The sequence below is a fragment of the Triticum urartu genome, chromosome 3 (assembly GCF_003073215.2).
Source record: "Triticum urartu cultivar G1812 chromosome 3, Tu2.1, whole genome shotgun sequence".
Taxonomy (NCBI): Eukaryota; Viridiplantae; Streptophyta; class Magnoliopsida; order Poales; family Poaceae; genus Triticum; species Triticum urartu.
This window is the reverse complement of record NC_053024.1, coordinates 545,286,518-545,290,907: the sequence shown is the minus strand read 5'-3', so window position 1 is coordinate 545,290,907 and position 4,390 is coordinate 545,286,518. Positions and strand designations below refer to the sequence as shown.

General features: G+C 45.2%; 1 protein-coding gene across 1 annotated transcript; it reads right to left on the bottom strand.

Annotated features, from left to right (window-relative positions):
- Window positions 1-1,230: 1,230 nt before the first annotated feature.
- On the bottom strand, window positions 1,231-2,640 carry LOC125548672 (peroxidase 2-like). Its single transcript, XM_048712231.1, has 2 exons — window positions 2,262-2,640; window positions 1,231-2,151 (listed from the first exon to the last, which is right to left on the bottom strand). Exons 1-2 carry the CDS (start codon window positions 2,601-2,603, stop codon window positions 1,408-1,410), a joined length of 1,086 nt encoding a protein of 361 aa, XP_048568188.1. The 5' UTR covers window positions 2,604-2,640; the 3' UTR covers window positions 1,231-1,407.
- Between the last annotated feature and the right edge of the window lie 1,750 nt (window positions 2,641-4,390).

Genomic DNA, 4,390 nt, shown 5'->3' with positions numbered 1-4,390 from the left:
GCATAGAAGATAAAATTTGCCACAAACATATAAATTTTTCATATATTTATATCTCTCTAACACAATCTTTTTTTGGCCATGCTCTAAAATAAATAAACTACCATAAAACTGGCCATGTCTAGATGATAAAATTTGCCACAAACATATAATTGTTTCTCTAAAGATCACGGAAAATATAGAAACTTCGTAATGGTCACATGACAAAAAACTATGATTTCAGTCTATAAAATCATGGGAAAATTAGGAAAAGATATAATGGTCACATGGCGAATTTAGAACATATGTATCCATGGTAAGATTTCATTTTGAAAACATATACAAAGTGATAAAAAAAATCCATGGAAATATGAATTTTTGAAACATATGCCTCTAATAAAAGTTGCCATGAAAAAAATCGTTTCAAGAGTCAAGACACATGTTGTAACATATACTCCCTCCATCACAAAATAAGTGACTCAAGTTTATACTAATTTTAGTATAAAGTTAGTACAAAGTTGAGTCACTTATTTGGGGACGGAGGGAGTAGTTGCCATTGCAAAACTCATTTTCAAAAAATATGCATTGTGATGAAAGTTCCCCGCAAGAATCATCTTCAGAAACCCATGTGATTTTTTTCAATCGTAAAATTTTCAGACCGTTCGATCGAAACATTTGTGAGATTTGATAATATACGATGAAGTTGCCCAACAGAAAAATGGTATTCTTGGCGGCAAGCGACTGGGCATGTTATATTTATGCCTAACAAATTGTGAGCCTCTTTTTCATAGGGACGGATCTGCTTGCTGCTCCTTGCTAGCTGTCAATCTGAACCATATTCAGGGAAAAAACATTTTAATTAGTTCGCACGCTTTTTTGCGGGAAGCATGCAAACGAGTTAGGCATACGGGAGTCGGGAGACCTAAGCTACTCACTCTGAATCGCTGCGTGCTGCTCCTCGCTAGTTATCCCATCACGTTAGCGGCCGTCAGGCGTCAGGGCGACAGCCAGCTCCGTCACGACGTCCCTCCTGGCCCACACCCGTATCCCATCCTTTCCGTCTCCTGTACGAAGCCGTATTTCCCTCCGTCCATAATTGCCTCCTCCACGTGACCTTGTACCATTGGTGCACAAACCAGGAGCATGCGAGCTCGTCCGCCGCATCGCCGCTCTCATAAAAATTGAGTCAATTGACACCTAGCTGGTCGCAAAATTATCAGTTTTTAATGGGCAGAAGCAACCAGAAAATAGTCGTAGGTGAACATACACAGTTATTACTTGTGTACTCCTACTTATGTCTTTATTAACACACAAACATTAATTAGTGTGAGAAAACCAACAATGACAATAGCTAGACGAAGTTACATCTCGTCCATTAGGCGACCCCGCCATGAGCCAGCCAGCCACCCCGCATTATACTACTAGCTAACTTTAGTTGTTGACTCTCGAGCATACCTTCCTGATCTCTGCACCTTGGTCGGCTCTGGTCTTGATCCCGATTTTTCCCATGTTCTCCATGGCTCTCTCGAACTTCCTCTCCCACGTCCCGGCAATGTTCGCATTTTCTGTCACCTGTGTTATCGTTTTTATCGAGTTGAGCACGGCGTCGGAGGTGAACAGCACTCTCCGATCGATCACGTTTCGGTAGTACTGCTTATCCAGGACATAGGGGGTCACATCGTCTTGGTTCACGTTGGTGTCGTCGTTGCCATTGCATTGGGCCTTGAGCTTGGCGGCAAATGCCGGGTCCATTTCAGAGAAGCGGCTGGAGAAGAACATGCAGCGGGCGCGGCCGATTGTGTGCGCACCAGAGAGCGTGACCATCTCATCTGAGGTGAGCCCTTTGGCCGTGAAACTCGTCTGGAGCTCCGTGACAGTGGAGAAGGGCCCGGGCAGCTGGTCGGTCTCGTTGGCAAAGGACTCACGCCCGTCGTAGCGGCCGCCTGGCATCCGGATGTTGATCCTGCGGTTGCTGAGGAAGTAGGATGCGTCGCGGGCGGCGAAGGCGACGATGTCGGCGCATGAGACCCTGCCGGGGCAGGCGGCCTCGATTGCCGCCTTGGCCGCGTCGATCACCTGGAACCCTCGCAGGCTGTTCTTGTTGGGAAGGCCTTCCCTCTCCGTGTCGCTGTTATTGGAGTTGGTCGTGGTGAGGAGGACGGAAGCATCACACCCCTGAATATAATAATGAACATGAAGTAAGAAATAATGAACATGCTGTTGATCTTCTTAAACGACAATGCAGTTAGTATATAAGCTAGAATCGACGAACTGTGTGTGCGTACCCGAACGAAGCAGTCGTGGAAGAAGAGACGGATGAGCCCCGCACCAATGCCAGGGTACGCGGCCACGGCGTCCTTCACGGCACCCCTCACGATCACTTCCGCTCTGGGGCAGTACGACTTCGACCACCTGTTGTCGTAGTAGCCGTGGCCGAGCCCTAACCCCGAGGGAGAAGCCCCCCGCTGCCACGAACGGCTTCTCATCCTGGAGCCGCGAGAACAGAGCCATGGGTTGAAGGTGGGTAGCCTCAGCCAGCCGTTGAAGCAAATGCTGGCGCCCTCGCACGCCGCCGGCCCGGCGAGGAACGCGACCAAGACGACGAGCGCTGCGAGCTTAGCGGCCATCTTCTTTTCGCACTAGCTAGCCACTAGATAGATGGTCGTGCAGTGTGTTGTTTGCTACGTCTGGGTTACGGGTTGCATATTTATAGGTCGTCCCGGACCGACGACGACGAAGCCATGCAATAGGCACGGCCGCGTTTCCTGGGCGGCGCACGTTGAGATGGACGCGAATTTCCACCGGAGCGGGCGCGCGTACAGTCAGCTCAAGCGGCTGACCGGCGACGTTGGATGCCATGTTCCCTGTCGTCGAGGGATCAAGTTGCTTACTGATTGAGCGTCGGCCGTCTGATCGGCCTCGAGATCTCGCGGTGCCGGTGTGCGTGAGGAGGTTGACCGTTGAATGCTGAAAGGGATCAGCGCCTCCGCCTTGCTCTCCTCGCCGACCGGACTTGTTCAATATTGAGTGGAAAACGTCAACAAGACAACAACCATTCCATGCAGGCGTGATGTGCTGGGCAAGTGCTCACTAAAAAAAATAGCACGCTATAGCGTATTGAAAATTATCTTACTAAATTATTATTGTACAATGTCTTGCTAATAGCATGCTATAGCATATTTTCAGGGATGACACTATTTTATACGCGGGGGCTATTTTTTCCATCTGCATGCATGCTAACCGGTTGCATTAACATGCAGGTTTCCTTTGACAATCGCATGGAATGGATCACGTGCGAACCTGCGCTTGCAGAGTGCAATAGTGCATGCCTCTTGCAACTTGAGTTAGGTGAAACAAGCATAAAAAAGCTCGGATACCGCGTGATTAGCGATGACCTTAGTGAACTAAAGAGTCAAGTTCCTCGGCGCTGCTCTTGGTCCATGCTTCATGCATTCTTCAAGTCGAGTTTGCCACGCGCCAAGGAGTGGCCGTCACTAGGATTAAATCTGCTGCCTATAATAATTAACACACAATATGCATAAGAGCTCTTTTGGTAGTTTTCTATATGTACAAATAGGATCCTAATATCCAGCGATCGATTGCTAGGGGAGATCTCCCATCTGCCGATTCGTTTGCCATGGGTTGTGCTCCTGGCGGCCGTTCCTGGCTGTTCGCCAGGAGGGCAGACCAGGCGAACCCCAGAGACCTAAAAATGCCCTTTTAAATTGCTGTGACTTTAAAATAAAAACAAAAGGTCGAGTAATCTAGAATTTGTTTTTGTCATGCTAAACTTTAAAAATGTTATCCTGTATATGAAAAATGACATGAACAAAAAAGTACACACAAAATTATAAAAATGCCATGCCCTAGAAAAATAGGAAAATTATTGTACTACTTTGATGAAACTTCCATCCTCTGTATAAAAAAACCATGATACACAAATTTATAAAAAGTTAATGCTCTGAAAAAGTATGAAATTTCCCGTGCTACTTTATAAAACTGCCATCCTCAATATATAAAATGCCATGAACAAAATAATACGTACAAATTTATAAAAAAAATACAATGCTCTGGGAAAAAAATTAAAATTAAAGTGCTATTTTTATAAAATTGCGATCATCTATATAAAAAATTCCAGGAACACAAAATTTATAAAAATGCAATGCTCTAAAAAAGTATGAAATTTATCATGCTACTTTATAAAAACTGCCATTCTCATATAAAATGCCACGAACAACAGAATACACAAAAATTTATGAAGATGACATGCTTCGAAAAAAATAGGAAAATTGCCGTGCTAATTTACAAAAACTACCATCCTCTATATAAAAAATGCCATGAACACACAAATTTATAAAAATAACATGCTCTGAAAAAATATGAAATTTGCCGTGATACTTTATAAAAATGCCAC